Source organism: Mesocricetus auratus, unplaced genomic scaffold (genome assembly GCF_017639785.1).
Source record: "Mesocricetus auratus isolate SY011 unplaced genomic scaffold, BCM_Maur_2.0 Super-Scaffold_100055, whole genome shotgun sequence".
In the NCBI taxonomy this organism is placed as follows: Eukaryota; Metazoa; Chordata; class Mammalia; order Rodentia; family Cricetidae; genus Mesocricetus; species Mesocricetus auratus.
Genome location: NW_024429232.1, coordinates 4018819 through 4040231, shown reverse-complemented (window position 1 = coordinate 4040231; position 21413 = coordinate 4018819). Strand labels below are relative to the sequence as shown.

The window sequence follows — 21413 nt, the reverse complement described above, 5'->3', positions numbered from 1 at the left end:
TGTTTCACCCTCTCACTCGGATGGCACGGGCTGCGTTATGATCCAGTGTGTAGACTTCCATTGGAGTTGCAGACAGTTGCCAGGTGACCGGGGTGTGCCACAGCCATCCTGTCTGACGCTGCTTCTCATCATGGAGTCGTGGGACTTCACACAGCCTTCTGTTTTCTTTCCCAGGTGTCTGTCACTGGAATGCAGGCTCCATGGTCTCACCCACTAGCCCTTTCTTCTCCATTTTGTCTATTTCCTACAACTCTGAATTCTACCATATTCCCCAGAAGTATCTTCAACATCCAATCATTCTATGATGTTTTCCACTTCTCTCACCATATTTCTAGATAGCTTGATTTATTCATCTTGATTGTAGTTCCTTAATGGATGGTGACATACTGTTGCTTCATGAGTTCACTCTCCCTATTATCTTCCTGAATGTTAGTCACAGAGCATTCCTTTTGGTAATTTCCTCTTACCCAAACTGTTAATATCCCCAGGCCACAGTTTCTGTTTATTTTGTTGCCACCTTCCTACTTGGCTTTCCTCAGAGGTGGGGCTTGTGTGCTGCCTGCCATCTCAGGCAGCAAGCCAGGCTGGCCTCAACCCTGCCAGTCTGAGACCTTCCTACCCACTCCTCTATGGATGGCCTCCTGTCAGACTTCTGTCCACTGCCTTCTGTTTTTTCAAGGTTGTCAACATTGGCCACACCTGGCCTCAGATGGCCAGAACCAGAGATCCCACTAGGCTGACTGAGGCTGTTCTGGCCACAGGACTACTGCATCCTCCAGCAGCAAACAAAGGATGCCCGATGTGAGCAGTACAGGCATTGCAGGTCGGAGGCATTCTAGGAGTACCCTGCTGAGCCTGGATGACTTTAACCAGCAATTTCAGCAACTAGGAAGCTGAGGTAGCAGAAATGATTTCAAATTCAGAGATCCTCCCTCTGAAAACAAAACAGGGCTGGAGATTGTAGCTCAGTTGATAAAGTGTTTGCATAGCATGCACAACCCTCTGGGTTCAAGCCCCGTTACCACATAAACCAAGGAGTGGTTGCGTATCGGTGATCCCAGCAGAAGACCCAGAGGTCAGAATCAGCCTCAGATACATAGCCAGTCAATATAAGACCCTGCCCCCCCCACCCAAAAGAGAGTTCACTCAGGAGGCAGAGGCAGGAGGATCTCTGTGAGTTCAAATTCTACAGAGCAAGTTTCAGGATAGCCAGGACTGTTATATAGAGAAATCTTGTCTTGGAAAACCAAAAAAAAAAAAAAATTCATCTTGCTTGTACCCAGCTGCTCCAGCATGAGAGGTGCCCAGCAGGAATTAGAGGGCGTTTCCTGATTTTCTGCAGGCCAGGCTCAGTCCCACCGTTTATTTTTCAGGAGACCACAAAGCAATAGCAGCTAGTACTCAGAAAGAGTACCAAATGCTCAAAGCACAGCCTCCTTCCTCTTTGCTGGAGACTCTCTACAACCTCTACCTGGGTGAGGCCCTGCCACTTGTGTCAAGCACTTTCTTCTCTGAACGTGTGCTCACCAAAGCACACACTGTGCCTACAAATCTCCTATTCATCCCATACTTTGTGTGACACAGTGACCTGGCCCTGCTTCTCAATCACAGGCAGGAGGGACTAGGGGAAGGCGTGTCCACAGACAATGGCATAAGAGAGACGGAGCGCAACGACTGAGGAGAGGTGGCAGGAGCTAGAGTCCTGGACTTTGCATTATGAGGAGAGAGGAAAAGGGCAGAAAATCCAAGAGCTCTCTAACAGACCCCACACGGGAGGGCTGGGCGGGAGTAAAGAATCCTGACTTGAGGCGTGAGGGCCCCAGAAAGGCTTAGATGTCAGGGGCTCTGAACACCCAGGAAGCCCAAGGCCACACATGTGAAGTAAGTGCGGTGGCTGGCAAGTAGCCCAGGGCCTCTGACTCCACTTTCACCAAAGTGACCCTCTGTGTCACTTCAGCAGAGGAAGGCCTCCACCACTGAGAGCCTAGTGACCCTCTGTGTCACTTCAGCAGAAGAAGGCCCTCCACCACTGAGAGCCTGGCTTACCGGTAGGTACCATGTGCAGGCCACAACCTGTCCATGGTCCCCTGCAAGCACACAAAGGGCTGCAGAGCCAGGCCACACGAGAATGGTAGGAAGACGTGAACGTGGTCCTTCCCACCATGGTCTGAGACACCAAGTGAATGGCCACTCTGCTAGTTAGGAACGTGTAGTATAGAAATGGAGGCAATGCTCTGAGCAAAGACTCCCCACTCTCCAGGCCTGTCCAGGCCTCTGAATAAAACAAGAGGTTGGAGACGCCGTTCCCAGCATCAGAAAGAGGCAGTAATGGGGCAAGCTACATCTGTGAGTGCAAGCCCCTACCCAGCCTCACCTCAGCAGTGGCTTGGCTAACTGAGTCATACCTCAACGGCAGACAGCCCACACCCATCTCAATGGCACCTATCACACAGGGTTATCTTCGTACCCAGTCTCCCAAGAGGGGTCCCAGTTCAGGAAGTGGAGGAGATGGGCAATGCCCACTGTCTTACCACAGCAGAACACCACCCTCAGCGCATCCTGCTTGGCCATACCCAGCATGGGTAGCATGGTACTCAGGATGGATGGCAGAAAGGGAACCATGCCAAATGCTGTAAGAGAGAGGCTGTCACAAGGGTTGCAGGCCCAGTCCACTTCCCACCCACGCCCTCCCTCAAGACTCTGAAGGGCCCCCCAGAGGTATGAGATCAGAACCCCAGGTAACCCTCAGAGGCCCCCAGAGCTACTCAGGGACATCAAGGGACCAGAGTCACAATGGCACTCACCGTTGGACACTGAGAGGCTGGCCAGTGTGTGCAGCACGGAGGGGTGCGGCAGCACGCCGGGGTGGAACCTGCTGAGCATCTCCTCCATCACCTGGTTGATGAACTGCTTCCCCACGGCCACCAGGACACTGCTTGCTGCCTGCTGCCAGTCACTGTCCAGCTCCTGCACCCCACAAGTCACCGGGTTGATCCCTCCCTGCACCTCTCAAGAGATACAACAAGACACTACTCTGCCCTTCGTGGGGCCTAGGAAAGGAAAAGCTGCTGTGCTCCAGTGCTCCTAGTGAATACAGGTCAGAGAGCACACGGCATGACCTTCAGCCCACCTCCCTTCCACAGGGCTCTGATGCCTATGGGAGAAGCCACGAAGGAGGCAGGAAGAACGGGTGAGGTGAGTCTTGGTGATGAAGAGGGCTGCGTGCAGCCACTAGCTTGAGGACAGGTTCCCTACCCTCACCCCCAGGCTTGCTCTCCGCTTGAGCCTCTGCCTCTGGCCCTGAAGGGTACACAGGACCAAGAGGTCTCTGCCGTCAAACTCCAGCCTTGTTCCAGATGCTATGGGACAAAGGCCAAAGAAAAGGAGCTGTCCTCCCCAGCCTGCATGGCCAGAGGCTCTCACCTTGGTCTTAGTCATCTCACTGGAAGCCAGGAGGATGACAACGCCAGCAGTGTCCTTGTCCAGCTCGTGGATATGACTGCTCAGTACTGTCTCCATGGCCCTCAGGACCCTCGTACGGTATGGATGAGCCAGCTGAGGAGAGAAGTTCCCAGGGAATGTCCTGAGAGTAGCCAGGTTCTCTGCACCGTTTTCTACAGGGGCTAGTACAGGCAAGGCAATGCCCTAAAAGAGAGCACACTGGAGCCTCAGAGCCCATGTAAGTGCCTTTGTGTCTTTGGAAGGCCAAGAGCAGTCCTGTGATGAGCTGGCGACCTTCTGAGTATTGCCAGCAGGGTCTCCTGGAGCAACTCTTCCTCCCACACTCGGCCTCCCAGGAATGAGGATGACATCCCCTCCTTGAATCACCTTTCTCTGCAGCCAGGCCCTTCCTAGGGCTATAAATGTGCTCAACGTCAAACACAGCCACCACTGCCCTCCTTCAGCCATGATCCCTCTCTGTTCACTACTGAGCCACCCTCCTGGACTAACCCTTGACACAGTCGTTCTTATCCTGGCAGCTCTGAAGTCCCCCTGTCCTGGAAGCCTGGGGTGGAACCTGTCTAGGCCCATTAAGGAGTTGTGGAGGGGTTGCAAATGAAGGCTCCCAGCTGCCCACAGTGGGAGTAGCCTGCACTGGGTGGCAAGGGCAGTCCCAGGACAGGGTAGTGTTCCACAGGCACTGGAACCACCTCTTCACCGATGCCACAAACTGTCTCACCCACAGCCATGTGCCCACCACAGCAGGGAGAACAAGTCAGCTGGGACCTATGTAAGACAGTACAGTTCAGTTAAGAAAGCTACACATGGGACCTGAAAGATGGCTCAGCAGTTAAGAGTTCTGGCTGCTCTTCCAGAAGACCTGGGTCCCCAGTACCCACACAGCAGCTCACAATTATCTATAACTACTCCAGCCCAGGGGATCCATCCAATACTGTTTTCTAGAGTCCCTGGGCACTGTACACTATGTGGTGTACAGACACACATGCAGGCAAAACACCCATCTATAGAAAATACATACGTACATAAAGGGAAAATAATTAAAATATTTGGCTGTGTGTCTCTGCAACTGTTTCCTTTAATTGCTGGGCGAGGTCTCTCTGACGACAACTGAACTAGGTATCAATCTATGAGTACAGCAGAGTATCACTAGGAATCATTTCATTAACTTTTTTTCAGTTGTGTTTGGTTCCTATCCCAGGTCTCTGTGCAGCACTCATGGAATCTTGAAGAAGAGGGAGAGGAAGAATTGTAGGAGCCAGAGGGGTCAAGGACACCAGAAAACCCACAGAATCAACTAACCTGGGCTCCTAGGAGCTCATAGAAATTGAAGCGACAACCAGGGAGCCTGTATAGGACTGATCTAGGCCCTCTGCACATATGTTACAATGTGTAGCTTGGTCTTCTTGTGGGGCTCCTAACAGTGGAAGCAGGAGCTGTCTCTGACTCTGTTGACTGCTTTTGGGACCCTTTCCCTCATACTGGGCTGCCTCATCCAGCCTAATGATAAAGGAGGCGCCTAGTCTTATGGCAACTTGATATGCCATGTTTGGTTGGCATCCATGGGAGGCCTGTCCTTTTCTGGAGAGAAGCGGAGGAGGAGTGGATGGGGTGGGGAGCAGGGGTGGGAGCAGAGGGGAAGTTGAGGGGGAGGGAAGGATGAGGGAGAGAGGGAGGAAGGGGGGAGAGAGGGAGGAAGGGGGGAGGGAGGGAGGGGAGCCACACATGCTATCCAACCAAGTGCCCTGGCCCAGAAGCAGATGAGCATGCTTGCTGGCTGCCGGTGCCTGCTACATGAGCTACAAATGATTACCCTTCGTTCCTGAGCCACAGTGGCTGAGACATTCATTCCAGGAACTAACTAGTATAGATCACAAACAGCTCCAGAGAAAAGGCCCCTGCCAGTTTAAGGAAAGGGCTTCTGCCCTATGCTATGTTTCTTCAGGACAAGGATTTTGAAGGCTGGTGCACCGTGGGGGCGGGGTTGTATGCACACTGAGATGGTGCTTCTTGGTCATCACAGAGAAGGGTAGCCACTTCAGCTGGCTGGGCTCACATTTCTCTTTCCAGGAACATTGTGTTCCTGCAAGAGTCCCTCCCCTGACAGGAGCCATGGCCAGTGTGTCATGGGGAGGGGAAAGGGTTGTTGATGAAGCACAGAAAACTAATATGAACTGGTATGCTTCCACTCAATCAAAAGCATTAGGAACTTGGAGCACAGCTCTGGTGACACAGTGAGAACATCTCTTCCAGCTATCTGAAGCAAATACTTCCAGCCTCCTCCAGGCTCTTGGTCCCAGAGGCACATTTCAAAGACACATGGGCTTCCCAGGGTTCTCATCTTTTGGGAGTTTTGTTTTGTTTTGTGTTTGTTTGTGACGGAGTTTCTCTGTGTAACCCTGGCTGTCCTGGAACTCGTTCTGTTAGAGGAGGCTGGCCTTCAACTCAGAGATCCTGTCGCCTCTGCCTCCTCCAGGCCCCAGGCTTCTAATTCCCCTCACCTTCATGAAGGTGCTTTCGGGAAAACTCTGCCTCTCTCTAACAGAAAAACACAGAGAAGAAAGCTTCACAAGGCACTCACGCTTCCAGCACACTGACTAGCTATGCTGCTCTGGAAACTTACTCCCCCTGAAGTACAACAGGGCATCTCCAGGGGCTGGTGAAGCAGATGGGCTCTGTCACCTTGGATTCTCTAAGGAAAGTGTCAAAGGAAAACCAGACATAGAGGCTGGAAAGATGACTCAGCAGTTAAGAGCACTTGCTGTTGCAAAGGATCAAGGTTCCGTTCCTAGCACCCACATCAGGTGACTCAGCTCCAGCAAGTCCAATGGCCTCCTCTGGTTTCCATGGGTACTGCATTTATGTGGTACACATAGACAAGCAGACACACACATACACACACACACATAAAAAACAAATTTTAAAAACATTTTTAAAAATGTAAGATTAAAACTTTTAGCCAGGTGGTGGTGGCGCATGCAGAGGCAGGCGGATCTCTGAATTCGAGGCCAGCCTGGTCTACAGAGCGAGTTCCAGGACAGCCAGAGTTACACAGAGAAACCCTGTCTCAAAAAACCAAAACCAAGTCAGGCAGTGGTAGCGCACACCTTTAATCCCAGCACCTGGGAGGCAGAGGCAGAGTGATCTCTGTGAGTTCCAGACCAGCCTGGTCTACAAAGGTACACAGAGAAACCCTGTCTTAAACAAACAAACAAAAAACACCAAAAAACAAACAAAAAAAAACACCAAAAACCAAAACCAAAACAACAGGGGGGAGAGAGGGAAGGGGGGAGGGAAGAGAGAGACTGAGTGTGTATTTCTTGCTATGTCTGAAAAGCTAAGTGGGACTGTAGTGATGTCTTTACTCTGGTTAATACAGAATCAAACACTGATTTATGTATTGATGTTGGTGTCTATGGTGGTTTGAAAGAAAATGGCCCCCAAAGGGCGTGGCACTATTAGGAAGTTTGCTGGAGTAGGTATGGGCTTATTGGAGGAAGTGTGCCACTGTGGAGACGGGATTTGAGGTTTCATGTATGCTCAAGCAATGCCCAGTACTCAGACCACCTCCTGTCACCTGTGAGTTAAGATGCAGAGCTCTCAGCTCCATCTCCAGAACCATGTCTGCCTGCATGCCACCTTGCTCCCAGCATGACAATAATGAACTGAACCTCTGAAACTGTAAGTGAGCCACCCCAAGTAAACGTTTTCCTTTACAAGAGTTGCCGTAGTCATGGTGTCTCTTCACAGCAATAGAAACCCTAAGAAGATAGGCTCTAACATCTAGCTGTATTTCACACAGCCAATGTTGTATCTGACCTCTACACTGGAGTAAGATTGCTGCCAGTCCTAAACATGGTAACACAGCCTACAGAACCTCTGTGTAGAGAATAAGTACCCACGTACTGACAAGCAGACCAGAATCCCTCGTGTCACGATGGAATGCCAGGGACTGGACACCAGACAGGGATGTGTTTTGAGTTGAAAATGGTGGCAAGGAAAAGGAAGAGAAAACATTCAGCCACCATGGGAAAACAATGGCTTTACTATTTTCCCTCTCCTCCCCACCTCCATGTCTATCTACTCCAGGGAGTCTGTCCTGAACTGGATCTTGGCAGCTAAGAGAACCATCCGTGGAGAGTGGTGGCCTGTGCTAGGTGTAAGACCATGAGGCCTAGCACAGGAAAGCAATAGAGACACAGTCTAGTGCCCTCTGCCCTGGACCCCGAGTGTAACACAGCGGCAAGCACCTGGCTAACACACACAACTCCCAACACCACACACACGAGGCAGGCCTACTGCACATGCCCATCATTCCAGTACCTGAGAGGCAGAGACAGAAGGGCCACACAAAGCCCAGACTAGAGCTAACCATAAGGTACCACGTGTATCCCAAAATAGCAACTGGAAGACCTTTTCTCTCATGCCCAATTTGGAGTCAGGGTTATCTGAAAAGGTGCAAGCTGCAGCCAAGCAAGACGGCCCCACCTGTGCTACTGTGCCCCTTCTGTGGCTGCTGACCCCTAGCCTGGCTCCTCTGCCAAAGGTCTACATCTGGGAGCCACCAGATTCTCAAGTTATCTGGCTGAAGGTGGAGCTATCTGTGGGCACCACACTTTCTTGTGGATCTATGTCTGATCAACATAATGATCATAGCAGTGCTACTGGATTAATCAATCTGTTGAGCTGTTAATGTGAGTGAAAAGTTACATGTGAATATGTTATCAGTCAAGCCAGAAGAAAAAAGTGCATGCTGTATGGGGAGATGCACAGGGGAGAGATGTGTATGTAAATATAGTGACAAACACAGCCCAGGCCAGGCCCAGGCCTCTTAGGAAGCATAGGAGCTAGTGTGAGAGGCCAGGGAAAGGCCACACCCTACAATATCAGGACCAGAGCTCTCAATTCAACAAAGACCCACTGCAGCTGCGCAGTGAGATAGGTTTTTTGCTTTTGTTTTTAACTCAGTGGAAAAAAAATATGAAAGGCAGAAAAGAGGGAAGACTTCTAGTTCAGGAAATGAGCACAGCAGCTGCCTTAAGTGACAACTGAACTCTTACACCAACCAGTACATTAGAGCAAGAAGCCTTTAAGCCACACAGAGAAGGAAGGGCCTTGGCCAGCACCACTGTGGTGTGCTTGACTCTGAGAGAACAAAACACATGGCATTGTTTAGAACCCAAAGAGGAGCTGCAGCAGACACTCAAGCCATGCCAAATATGGCAGCTCTCGTAGACTTCAGAATAAGTCCAGCTTTACTCAGCCTCCTAACAAGTTGGATAAAGCAGCAGTACCGAGCTGGAGAGATAACTCAGAGATTAAGAGCACAAGCTGCTTTTCCAGAGGTTCTGAGTTCAATTCCCAGCCACCACATGGTGGCTCACAACCATCTGTAATGAGATCTGGTGCCCTCTTCTGGTCTGTAGGCAAACATGCAAACAGAACACTGTACACATAATATAAATAAATAAAGCTGCTGGACAGGCTGAAAGCGGAGGTAGAGGAGGCCTCCACAATAGGTATCACATGCCAGTGGCTATGTTCATAGAACTAAGCTGTTTCCCCAGGAGACAGCTGGCAGATGAGATAAATACCATGGAGAATGGTGCCTGGTACCCATGGCCCTAGCCACTCAAGAGTTTTGAAGACAGATGAGCATGGTGGCACACGTTTAATCCCAGGATTTGGGAGGCAGAAGCAGGTGGAACTCTGTGAGTTTAAGGTCAGCCTGGTCTATACAGTAAATTCCAGGACAGAGAGACCCTGTCTCAAAACAACAACAAAACAAACAAACAAACAGGCCGGGAGACTAGATAAGGAGGGCAGTCTAGGCAACACAATGCAACTCATGCCCACGGGCCTGAAGAGATGGTTCAGCAAACAGCTGCTTGCTATACAAGCCTGACAACCCAAGTTCAGTTTCCAGAACCCACACAAAGACAGGAGAGGGGCTGCAGACACGGCCATAGCAGTTAAGAGCACTTGCTGCTCCTCCAGAGGACCCAAGTTCAGTTCCCAGCACCCACATTAGGTGGATGACAGCTGCTTGTTACTCTCAACTCCAGGGGACCCAACATCCTTTTCTGGCCTCCACAGGCAACCTCTGACACAGAGACATGTATAAATAAAAATAAAGCAACTCTTTCTTTTTTAATGGAAGGAGAGGCTGGCAGTGGTAGCACTTGGGAGGCAGAGACAGGTGGATCTCTGTGAACGAAACATCAGCCTGGTCTTCAGAGTGAGTTCCAGGACAGCTAAGACTGTTATACAGAGAAACCCTGTCTTAAAAACAAAGAAAATAAACCAAAGCCCTACCACTCTGGAGAATAAGGAACGAGGGTCATACGTTCAAAGCAAAGCAAGTGAGACCTCATGAGGTAAGAGCAACGTGGGGCTACCAGTTTGACATCCCACAGCAAAAAGAGCCCGAGTTTCCTGTCCTCCTACATGAGCCATGCTTGTCCACACACTGGGATGTTCTGTGGTGGCAGAGGTCCTGTGTTCTTAGAACAGCTCTCTGGAAGGGGATGGAAAGTGGGGGGTTGTCTGCAAACCTGGAGCAGCACCCAGACCAACACAGAGCCTGGACTCTCAAGAACCACAGACGCTCAGCCAATAAGACCTGGAAACAGCCTGTAGTCCCTCATACAAGGGAGCCATCCTATCCCCACTCAGTGTGCAAAAGGGATTCTGCTCATGAATGCTGTCCACTGAAGTGGCAGTCCAGTCCCCTCATAGTGAGGCCACCAGTTCATAAGACACAGCCATTGTTGCCATGGAGAACAGCCAGCTATCACCGTCTTTAAACATTGTCATACAGGGAATACACAGGGCACTTTCTGCTGACAGAATGCCTCATCGCCCAACCCTAGAGATGAAGCGGCTCACTGTCGCCAAGGGGAGGGTACCTTGTCATGCTGCCGTAGGTACTCCTCACAGGCATGGAGCATCTCGTCTGGCTGTGCCTCTCCGAGGGAGCATAGCGCACTGCAGACCTGCTCCTGCACCACAGGGTCCTTGTCGGTGATGGAGTCCAGTAGGGTGAAGGACAGCTCTGCAGGGACAAAACCCAGTGTGCTCAGGCCCAGGCACACCATGGCTGACACCTACCAGCACGTCCAAGGGCAATTCCAAGCCTCAGGGCCAATAGACTTGACCACACAATCATTGCTGACTGAAGCTGTTATCTCTGGTAAAAGTCACTCCTTTCTTCTGTACTGACCACATTCCCTGATTGTCCCCCCTGTACTTCCATACTTTTGTGGGATCACGGACATTGAGTGTGTGGCCAGCTGGGCCAAGTGACACAAGGCTTAGACTCTGGTTACCACTGAGAAGCTGTCAGAGATCACAGCTTTAGCAGCACTCCCAAGGCTGCCCCAGCTATGAGAAGGAATGCCTGGACTTTTACAGGCCATCACTTTATCCTCAGACTCACAGGGCTCCACAAAGGATCCATAGACACAGACAGTTCCAGAAAGTTCCTTGAGTGCAGGACACAGACAGTTGGATTTTACACACCCAACTCCTACATGTAGGAGGGTGGCACTGGGCAGGACACTGGTAATGAACAGTAAATGGAGACGATCACAGCATCTGTCCCATAGGACTATGACTAGCAAGGCCAGATCTAAACAAATGAGAGAAGCTCTCTGCAGTAAAGGCAAGACTGGCAAACCACAGACACTGTGCCACCCCCAACAAGACCCTCCAGACTGGCAAACCACAGACACTGTGCCACCCCAACAAGACCCTCAAGCACGTGCCACCCCCAACAAGACCCTCCAGACTGGCAAACCACAGACACTGTGCCACCCCCAACAAGACCCTCCAGACTGGCAAACCACAGACACTGTGCCATCCCCAACAAGACCCTCCAGACTGGCAAACCACAGACACTGTGCCATCCCCAACAAGACCCTCCAGACTGGCAAACCACAGACACTGTGCCATCCCCAACAAGACCCTCCAGACTGGCAAACCACAGACACTGTGCCACCCCCAACAAGACCCTCCAGAGCCGGGCGTTGGTGGCGCACGCCTTTAATCCCAGCACTTGGGAGGCAGAGGCAGGTGGATCTCTGTGAGTTCGAGGCCAGCCTGGTCTACAGATCGAGTTCCAGGACAGCCTCCAAAACAATACAGAGAAACCCTATCTCAAAAAACCAAAAAAAAAAAAAAAAAAAAAAAAGACCCTCCAGACTGGGCCTCTGCTCCCCAGACACCATACCTATACCACAATGTCACAAGAGACTATCTGGAGGCACCTGCAATAGCATCACAACAGATAGGTTCCCAAGGTGAACTTGTCTCCCTGTTAAGAAGGGTTCCTCATCCTGAACAGGAAAGGGGACTTTTTAACCGTTCTCCACTTCAAAAAACGCAACAGTTGAATCAATAGGTTGATCCAATTAATAAGATCTGACTACATAAGGCCTGGTTCAACCCAATAAACCATCCCTGGCCCTTCTATTCTAAAGCACATCTCAGAACCTGTTCTACAAGTGTGATGTGAGCAGCCACACCCTCATACCATCTTGTACACACAGAACCTGGCCTCCAGGGACAGTAAAAATGTAGGTAGCACCTCCCTCATCCCAACATCTTCACCTTCCTGCCTGAGCTGGGAAGGCAATGGAGTACCACACGCCTTGGCAGCTCTAACAGCTGGAGGGCACTTGGGCAGGAGTGGCCCCCCACAGGCACTCACTTTTTATGTAGGGCCTGGTCATTTCTCTGGTCTTGGCTTCCATCTCTCCAGTGTAAACACGGATAGCTTCCTCCCCAACCTAGAATAATGGGAACATGGGATTTTATTCATTATCTCCACCACACTAAGTCCAGGATTAGTTGCTATTTACGTATCAAACACCCAATTTAAATGAATTTGTCCTAGGGACTAGGGAAGATCTCTATCACAGCTGGCTGATCCACTCAGGAAAGGAAGAACATCCCACGACCGCCAGGAAGCCCCAGCTCTCCTGCATTCCCAGGTTCCAGCCCCCACCAGCAGGACAGCAGCCCATAGCACGTCTAGGACTGGCATGTGGTGTTATCCTCACAGTACTGGCAAACACTGAAGCAACTTCCTCTTCACCCCAAGGTGAGCAGTGGGCACCAAAGCTCTCCACACTGTGAGCTCAGCGGTACATGGTTACAAAGAGTAAAGTCCCACAAATGACCGGGCACTCATGCCTCCTCGCTCTGGGCTCATGCTCAAGGCCTAGGTCACTACTCTAAGAACCTACCAGATGGGAGGACCCACTTGTCCACCTATAGCACTGCCAGGTCCTCCATGTCAGATAACCCTCCATGTCTCTATTCCTTCAATCACCTCCCAACCCTCAGTCCTTCCCAACCACGGCCTCCCCATCAGAGCAAAGGCAAAGTGAAAAACTACATCAGCCTTCGGAGAAACAGAAGCAAAAAGCAAGTGAAAACCAGGCGGTGTGGCGCATGTCTTTAATCCCAGTACTCAGGAGGCAGAGGCAGGCGGATCACTGTGGTTCCAGGTCAGCCTGGTCTACAAGTAAGTTCCAAGACAGCCAGAGCTATAACATAGAAAAAACCCTGTCTCACAAAACAAAACAAAATAAAAAAGTAAATAAATAAATGCAGGTGAAATTTTCAGTTCAAGAAAGTAGGTTTAGCCGGGCGTTGGTGGTGCACGCCTTTAATCGCCTTTAATCCCAGCACTTGGGAGGCCGAGGCAGGCGGATCTCTGTGAGTTTGAGGCCAGCCTGGTCTACAAGAGCTAGTTCCAGGACAGCCTCCAAAGCCACAGAGAAACCCTGTCTCGAAAAACCAAAAAAAAAAAAAAAAAGTAGGTTTAATAGAACAGTAAGATGATTTGGTGGGTAAAAAAGTGCTTGCTGCCAAGCCTGACAGCTTGGGTTCAATCCCTAGAGCCTACATTGTGAAGGAAGAAAACAGCTTCTACAAATTGTTCTCTGAAGCACACACACACACAAGAAATGCTAAAAATAATTTTGTATTGCTGGGTGTTGGTGGCTCACGCCTTTAATCCCAGCACTTGGGAGGCAGAGGCAGGTGGATCTCTGTGAGTTCGAGGCCAACCTGGTCTACAGAGCAAGTTCCAGGACAGCCTCCAAAACAATACAGAGAAACCCTGTCTCAAAAAACCAAAAAAAATTGTATTAATTTATTTTTTACATTCCAATCCCAGTTCCCCCTCCCTCCTCTTCTCCCACTCCCTCCATTCCTTCCCTCCTCCCATCTGCTCCTCGGAGAGGGTAAGACCTCCCCTAGGAAGTCTACTAAGTCTGTCCCATCATCTAGTTGAGGGAGAACCAAGGCACCTCCCCACCCCCACACCCCTGTGTCTAGGCTGGGCAAGGTGTCTCTCCATATAGAATAATGGTCTCCACTAAGTCAGCTTGTGCATTAGCGTTAGATCTTGGACCCACTGCCAGTGACCTCATATATTGTCCCAGCTGCACCATTGTCACCTATACTAAGGGAGTCTAGTTCTGGTCTTATGCAGGTTTCCCATTTGTCAGACCTGAGTCAGTGACCTCTCACTAGCTCGGGTCAGCTATCCTGTGGGTTTCCCATCATGGTCTTGACTCCTTTGTTCATATTATCACTCCTCCCTCACTTCTTCGATTGTACTCCAGGAGCTTGGCCCAATGGTTAGTTGTGGATTTCTGCATCTTTTTGCTAAAAATATTTTTTTAAAGATGCTGGGAGCTGGAGAAGACACCTCAGCAGTTACAAGCCCTTGCTGCTCTTGCAGAAGACCCAAGTTCTGCTTCCCAAGCTGAGCTTACAAAACTCCAGCTCCAGAGTATCTGACACCCTCTTCTGGCCTCTAAGAACACCTACATACATGTGGCCAAACGGGCCATATGCATGTAAATGAGAACAACAAAGGACAGAGAGATGGTACTGTGCTCAAGAGAGAGCCCAAGGCTAGTTCCCAGCCCCCAAACGGCAGCTGTCACAACACCAGTCCCAAGGGACTCAACAAACCTCTCTGGTCTCCACAGGCCAGGCATGGACATAGTGTGCTTACATACATGCAGGCAGAACACTCACACACAAAATAAAGTAAAACAGAATATTTAAGAAAAAAATCTTAGCGGGGCAGTGGTGGCGCACTCCTTTAATCCAGCACTCGGGAGAGAGAGACAGGTGGATCTCTGTGAGCTTGAGTCCAGCCTGGCCTACAGAACAAGTTCCAAAATAGCCAGAGTTACACAGAGAAATCCTGTCTCAAAAAATTTTAATTAATTAATAAAATGTTAAAGAAACAGAACAAACTGATCCCATGCATTCACTCTCTTCCAGTGAAGTGACAGAAAAGATGTATGGGACTTGTATTTGCAATAATCAGACCCCTGCCTCCCTAGTGCAAAAATCACAGGTATAATATGCCACCACATTCAGCCCCAAAGTGGTTTGTTTTGGTTTTAGTTTTGGTTTTTCAGAGACAGGGTTTCTCTGTATAACATCCCTAGTTGTCCTGGAACTCACTCTGTAGACCAGGCTGGCATTAAACTCACAAAGATCCACCCACCTCTGCCACCTGAGTGCTGGGATTAAAGACATGCGCCACCAGCGCCTGACTTGTTTTTGTACAGGGTTTCTCTGTGTAGCCCTGGCTGTCACCACCACTGCCCAGCTCCCAAAAGTGTGTTTTCAAAAAATAGCCGGGCGGTGGTGGCGCATGCCTTTAATCCCAGCACTCGGGAGGCAGAAGCAGGCGTATCTCTGTGAGTTCGAGACCAGCCTGGTCTACAAGAGCTAGTTCCAGGCCAGCCTCCAAAGCCACACAGAAACCCTGTCTCGAAAAACCAAAAGTAAATAAACAAACAAACAAACAAACTTGAGGGCACTGGAGAGATGGCTCAGAGGTTAAGAACACTGGATGCTCTTCTGGAGGGCCTGGGCTTAGTTCCTAGCACCCTTATGGCAGCTTACAACAGTAATTCCAGTTCCAGAGGGTTCAACACCCTCTTCTAGTTTCTGTGGTCACCGGGCACACATGTGACATACAGACATATATGTAGACAAAACCAGCCATATACACAAAGATTAAAATTAATTTTTTTTGAGAAAGAGTTTCTCTGTGCAGTCCTATCTGTCCTAGAACTCACTCTGCTCACTCTGTAGACCAGGCTGGCCTTGAACTCACAGATACCCTCCTGTCTCTGCCTCCCGAGTGCTGGTATTAAAGGTGTGCGCCACCACTGCCCAGCTAGAATGTACAAATGTTAGGAAGTAAAAGGTACATAAATAGACTGAGAGGCTGGGAAGATGGCCTCTTGGACATGCTCGGTCCAAGAGTAAGAGCCTGCTGCTGATGGTCCAGAGGACTGGAGCTTGGTCCCGAGCACACGTTAGGTGGCTCACAGCTGCCTGTAACTCAGGCTTCAGGGACTCAGACGGCCTGGAGGCAGGGCACAGGCACACCAATGGGAGTAAAATACACCCAAGTGCACATACATAAGTAAGATCGAATCTCTGGAGTTTGAGAGCTGGAAACAAGATAAAATTGACAGACCTGAAACTCCCAGGCTCCAGGGAGGATGGAAGGCAGGCAGAGTGTTCTGCCTTGGCAACGGCAGCATCAGCACAGCACTGCCGCTTTCTTCCTGGAAGCCATCTAAAAAGAACAAATAGACAAGAAATGAACACACAGGTTCCATCTGTGCCCTAGCAAGGACAAGGCAAATGATCCCAAGCCACAAGGTGGTTGAACCAGCATCAGCTATCAGGCAGAGTATGAGACAAGCAGGGGCTTAACTGACACGGACCCTCAAGCTCCCCTTCCCAGGCTGTACTGTAAAAAGCTACAAGTGCAGAAAGACAGGTAACCTATCCCCTTCAAGGGGGGGGGTGTATATATGCACAACAGCAGCTCTTATTCAAACAAGAGCAAGCAAAAATCAATACCCACCATGGGTCATCTGCCCCAGCCTGGTGAGTACAACAGGAAGCAATTCACACTCCTAACCAGTTTTGGTTGGTCAAACAACCAAAGTCCTAGATAAAACATAAAACTGTACGCTGGATCGGGGATGGGGGTGGTGGTGGTGGTGGTGGTGGTGGTGGTGCACACCTTTGATCCCAGCACTTGGGGGCAGAGGCAGGCGGATCTCTGTGAGTTCCAGGCCTGCCTGGTCTACAGAGCGAGTTCCAGGACAGCCTCCAAAACAATACAGAGAAACCCTGTCTCGAAAAGAAACAAAACAAAACAAAAAACAATAACAAAAAAAACCCCACAAACAAAAAAGACCAAAGTAGAACTTGAATCAAAAAGGACTCATGTCGCCGGGCGTTGGTGGCGCACGCCTTTAATCCCAGCACTCGGGAGGCAGAGGCAGGCGGATCTCTGTGAGTTCGAGGCCAGCCTGGTCTACAGAGCTAGTTCCAGGACAGCCTCCAAAACAATACAGAGAAACCCTGTCTTGAAAAACAAAAAAACAACAAAAAAAGGACTCATGTCTTCTCTTACCTCCAAGTAAGTCTTTTATAGATTTAAAAGTATAAAAATAAGACCACCATAAAGAACTTGTAGAAAACAGGTAAATGCAGTCTTGGAGTTTGAAAAGAATATCTAAAATATACAGCAGGACTGGAGAGATGGCTCTGTGGTTAAGAGCACTTACTGGTCTGGTCTTGCAGAGGACCAGAGTTTAGTTTCTAGGACCCACACCGTGTTTCACAACCATCTGTAACTTCAGTTCCAGGGGATCTGGTGCTCTCTTCTGGCCTCTGCACGTGCACGCACACACACACACAGAGTGCAAATCATACATGCCAGCCAAGACACTTCATAATAAGTAATAAATCTTTAAACAAAACAAAGAACAAACCCAGCACTTCATCTAAAAAATTTAAAGTTCAAATGAAGCCTGGTAGCACATACATAACTGTGGTCCAAAATATTCAGGAGGCTGAGGCAAAAGGATCTCTTGAATCCACAAGTTCAAAACCAGTCTGAGCAACAAAGAACTAATTCTTACTTTCTTAATTCTCTCCCCTCCCTCTCCCCCTCCTCCTATGGTACTAAGGATCACACTCAGGACCTTGCACATGCCAGGCAAACACTACCTGTAAGCTACATCCCCAGCCACACAATCTCTTAAAATAACAATCTGCCAGAGTGACATGGAGAATCGCTCAGACTTGGGAATTCAAAGTCAATCTGGGCAACATAGCCAACACCCTATCTCAAAGTAAAACGGAACTCAAAAATGATGAAGGGCCCATGCTAGGAAGGCAAGTTACACACCCCCAGAGTTTCCTGACATAGCTGAAGGACTCAGTGCAACACCATGTAGCACACAGGAGGCTTCCACCAGGATAAGAGTTCACCAGAGAGCGCTTAAGGAACCTGCCCACAGCTTAAAAGCACTCTTCAGTGGTCCAGGACCCTGAGAAGATGCACAAAGCCTAACCCTCTTCCCACGGCTGGGGATGCAACTTAGGCTTTCCTGCCTAGCATGTGCAAGAACTTGGGTTTAATCTCCAGCACAGAGGAAGGAAGAAAGAGGGAGGGAGGGAGGACCAGACAATCCAAATCCCATTTTACATGCAGAGAAAGAAAAGTTAATTTCATGCCAAATAAGTTTTGATGGTATGTTGTTTGCATCTTCTTGACCTCAACAAATAAATGTCCTTCTGATTTGGGGAGGGGGTGAAAGTACAATAAGCTATGTCCTGAACCTTTTAGGAAGGCTATAATCAGCGCCCAGAGGTGTAGCTCAGTAGTAAGTACTTACTTGCCTAGCATGCACAGGGCCCTGTGTTTAGTTCCCCAGGACTGAAAATAAGCAAAAATAGCCATTTTAGAAGATATTAACTAGATCTGGAAAGATGGCTCAGCTGTCAAAAGTAGAACAAATCACAGCACCCAACAAAAGGCTAGTTTACCTCATATTAAAGTGCAAACAGAGCTTGTACATTACTAAAACAAACAAGAAAGGGACACCCAGGAATTCCCAGAGCAGATAACCTACAGACATGCAGAGACTGTGCTGATCACCTCTTAGGACAAAGTGTGTGTCCAGCTGTCTTTCCAAAGCTGAAAGAGGGTGTTACGTGGATAGTTAAGAACATGGCTCTAGAGCCAGGCAGCCTTAAATGTGCTTACTGCACCAGCCACTGACAATGCTGAGCACCTGTGCCCAAAGGCTCTAACTGGCAGTGAAGCCAAGCAGCAGTGGATAAGGATAAGACCTGCCTTAGGTGCCAGGTGCTGGTGCCAGTGATGGAGCCTGGGGAGTGGCTACTAACTGGCCTGAACTGTCAGCCCCTTTGCCCATCATTTGCAGATGCTCTCTCTCTAGGACACAGACATTATATAAGTGAGTTTGCATAGTCGGGCTGGGGCAAATCTGAAAAGCAAAACGGTAAGAGATGATGGGGTCTTTCTTTTCTATATAGGAGGATTATTTTCTTCCTTCCTTCCTTTACGGTGTACGCCACCACACTCAGTTCATAGTGCCTACATTTGTGTGAATGTAGAACCAGTATGCACATTTAGCAAATCCCTCCCGGGCTCAGTCTCAGATACAACATAGTCCCAAAGCAGGACAGAGGGGTTGGGGTGGATCCAAACACGCGCAGCCACAGAATTCCCCACCTAGGAGGAATTGAGACAGAGAAGATTCAACTTCTAGAGTCACTAGCAGGAACTTGAGATGGTGTCCCAGGGTAATACAGTCAGGAGCTCACTGCTCACCATCCACTAAGACTATGATTTCTCAAATAAGCTACGTGGAACCATGTTACTGGGCTTACATGCAACCCCTTGAAACAAGGGGGCCCCTCCAGCTCAGAGAAGAAAGCACGGTCCGTATGTCAATCAGCAGCCGGCATTCTCTGAATTCTGGCTGGGTACTTAGAAGGGCCACAGGAGGCCTGCCTGGTGTTATTTCCCAAAGTGAATCAAGCTGTGTGCCTTTGACTCAAAACAACTGAGCTCAATAAAAAGATATTGGGCAGACTGGAGTTGTTGATGAGACAGCAACAGCAACTCTGTTCTACCTCGGCCTCTGTGAACCCCAGGAAAGTAAACTAAGCACAAACATCCGCTACCCCCACACACACACACTCAGATGACTTTACTGAGACAAGCATGGGTCCTATGGGTTCCACTCTGGTGTCCCTCAACAGTCAACTCTGAGAGGGAGATGACATGACACACGCTTCAGTTCCAAGTCAACAACAGCAGCTCCCCCTCAGCCACTCTACTCTGACATCAGAGACCACAAAGACATTTCTCATCTAGGCCACCCATCTTAGCCTAAGAGTGAAGACTTCTGGCAGAAGCATCTCCAGGGCCTGCAGGTGCCGTCTGCATAGTCAACCAAGTCATAAACACACGTACCAGTGAACTACCCCACAACCAGTGATTTGCTCTCACGCCCCACCAACCCTGTGTCTGCTGGGGGTCTCCATCAGATGATCTTGGCCACTCAAGTCCAGCAGAGCAGCTAAGACTTGGCCCATCATCTTTACCCCTCCCCTGCCCCAGTTACATGTTTCCTGAATTTTCACCATTTAATTAACTGAGTCAAAAATCAGGAATGCAGGCTTTCATCCATTTCATCTGCCCTTCCAAAGTGTTTCCTGCCTCCAGCCAAAACTAGCTCCTCAAAACTGTCTCTGCCTCAACCACAGCTCCAACTCACATCCCCGGGCCTCCAGATGCTTACTCACTGTACTAAGGCTCCATCCAGTATCTACCCTGAGCTCTGTGCAGAGTAAAGCGGTGTACTGCTGGGTAACTGCGCTGACCTAGCAGGAGAATCGGAAGCCCAAACCTGGAGAGCCAGCTCTAGCCCAACCCCACTTAGCTCTCACCTAGTTAAAATTCTATACTCCCTACAGCTCTGCTGAGTTGTGTGGCCTTCTCCCTAGGGCCAGCGATCCTCGTGACTCTGGACAAATCACCTTCCTGCTCTAGACTGCCTCCTTTAATCGAAAAGAGAACACTGAAAAGACTAGTGGTGGCGATGCGCACTGGTTTTGCAAGTCTCCGAATTATGGCTCAGTTTGCTGAAAGCGACAGAAATGCAGGTGGCCCAGCTGGGGAGCTCACAGACGTGGACACGTAGCTCCTACGCAGGAGAGGACCAGGGTCTTGAGACACCGAGTTCCCGGAAGGGGCTAGGACACGCGACCCACCAGAGAGCAGGGGCAGGGTCTGGGGTCCACGCGCCGATGTCTGACGCGGAAAGATTGGATCGCAAGCTCCCAGGTCTCTCCCAGGTGTAACGCACGAAGCCGGGCCCACTGGGCACACCTGGGAGCTCCCAGGACCTCCTGGCACCGGCCCGCTGACCTTGGGCAGACGCCTCCTGACACCGCTTCTCGTGCTCCTGGGAGAAGGGAAGGCCTCGGGCTCTCTGGTCCAAGTTCCCCAAACGATGCCTGGCCTCCGCCACCAAAGATGAGCCTCAACAAGCCGTTTACCTGGGGAGCCGCCGCCACCGCCACAGCCAGGGAGCCGCCCTCCGTGCCCTAAGCGGCCCAGTGGGCGGAGCTGCGCGCCAAGCCCGTCCCCGCAGCCCTCTGGCCAACTGCGGCCTGGCGCGCGGCAATCTGGCCCCGCCTCCATGCGATCTCCACGCTCACTGGTCGGAGTTCCGTCCCTCACGCTAGCCCCGCCCCCACGGTCCACGCCCTAGTGCGCCTAGGTACACTGACTCCTCCTCAAGCTCAACCGGGTGCCCGGGCGGTCCGGTGACCGCTTCACGAGACTCGCTCGAGGGCTGCTGCTCCGCCTGGCGCTGTCTGCGCAAGCGCTGTTCTCGAAACAAATCAGGCTCCGCTTGCAACAACAGAAAGCCCCAGCGGCCGGGCGCGGTGGTGCATGACTTTAACCGCCGCCTTCGGGAGGCAGAGGCAGGTGGATCCCTATGAGTTGGAGGCCAGCCTGATCTGCACAGCGAGTTCCAGCACAGCCGGGGCTACAAAGG

The 21413-nt window shown here is 50.3% G+C and overlaps 1 protein-coding gene across 5 annotated transcripts in view; it reads right to left on the bottom strand.

Moving 5' to 3' along the window:
* Mroh1 (maestro heat like repeat family member 1) overlaps nt 1–21012 on the bottom strand; it is a 63465-nt gene extending 42453 nt beyond the window's left edge. For 2 of the 5 annotated variants that reach the window (XM_040736345.1, XM_040736347.1), the window contains exons 1-7: nt 20777–20949; nt 15986–16087; nt 12170–12248; nt 10368–10513; nt 3424–3555; nt 2805–2967; nt 2532–2630 (exon numbers count right to left, since the gene is read on the bottom strand). In XM_040736345.1, coding sequence (XP_040592279.1) covers nt 2532–2630; nt 2805–2967; nt 3424–3555; nt 10368–10513; nt 12170–12212 — 583 coding nt within the window. In that variant the 5' untranslated portion in view covers nt 12213–12248; nt 15986–16087; nt 20777–20949. Of the gene's footprint in view, nt 1–2531; nt 2631–2804; nt 2968–3423; nt 3556–10367; nt 10514–10897; nt 10916–12169; nt 12249–15985; nt 16088–20776 lie in introns of those variants that run through there. The other 3 variants (XM_040736346.1, XM_040736349.1, XM_040736348.1) reach the window with 3 other exon arrangements.
* Between the last annotated feature and the right edge of the window lie 401 nt (nt 21013–21413).